This window comes from Nannospalax galili, unplaced genomic scaffold (genome assembly GCF_000622305.1).
Source record: "Nannospalax galili isolate Female #2095 unplaced genomic scaffold, S.galili_v1.0 scaffold482, whole genome shotgun sequence".
NCBI lineage: Eukaryota > Metazoa > Chordata > Mammalia > Rodentia > Spalacidae > Nannospalax > Nannospalax galili.
The window spans coordinates 40,033-40,688 of NW_008347521.1; the positions used below are offsets into that span (position 1 = coordinate 40,033).

A 656-nucleotide genomic window follows, 5' to 3' on the forward strand; every position below is an offset into this window, starting at 1 on the left:
TTTTTTTGTCTTTGAGACAGGGTCTCCTTGTAGCCACAGCTAGCCTGGAACTCACTGTGCTAGCCTGGAACTCACTATGTAGAGCTGGCTAGACTTGATCTCACAGATCTGCCTGCCTTTGCCTCCCGAGTGCTGAGATTAAAGGCATGCGGCACCATGCCTGAATGCACACTTTTTACCTTACTGTAAGATTGATCTTGTAGTAAATATATAGTTTTGTTGGATACACACAGAAAGCCAAATCAGTTGCCTATGTTTTTGTTTGTCATGTTGCAGATTTTCTGGTCTGATTCTGGAGAACTAGTGTGTATTGCCACCGAGGAATCATTTTTTATCCTTAAGTATCTATCAGAAAAAGTTTTGGCTGCACAGGAAACACATGAGGGTGTCACTGAAGATGGCATTGAAGATGCCTTTGAGGTAATTGTCTCGGCCCAACTTTGGCTTTGTTTGTAATGTTTTATATTCTTAAAACAGACTATACTGATTTTAACATTTTATTATAAATTAACTTTGGGGAGGCAATTGTGTAAGGAGTTCTGGTAAAATACGAAAATTAAATTTTGGTGCAAAGATCTGAATCTTAAAGTATGTATGTTTTAAAGAAACGTATGCTTTGGTTAGTTGTAATTTGAAGTTTAGTTTTTCATATATTA

At 37.2% G+C, this 656-nt stretch overlaps 1 protein-coding gene across 1 annotated transcript in view; it reads left to right on the forward strand.

Moving 5' to 3' along the window:
- The window catches only part of Copb2 (coatomer protein complex subunit beta 2), a gene marked incomplete in the record, with an annotated part of 29,520 nt that overhangs the window by 18,979 nt on the left and 9,885 nt on the right, over positions 1-656 (forward strand). The window contains 1 exon segment of the mRNA XM_008844103.3: positions 277-420. Within this exon segment, the coding sequence (XP_008842325.1) occupies positions 277-420 (144 nt within the window).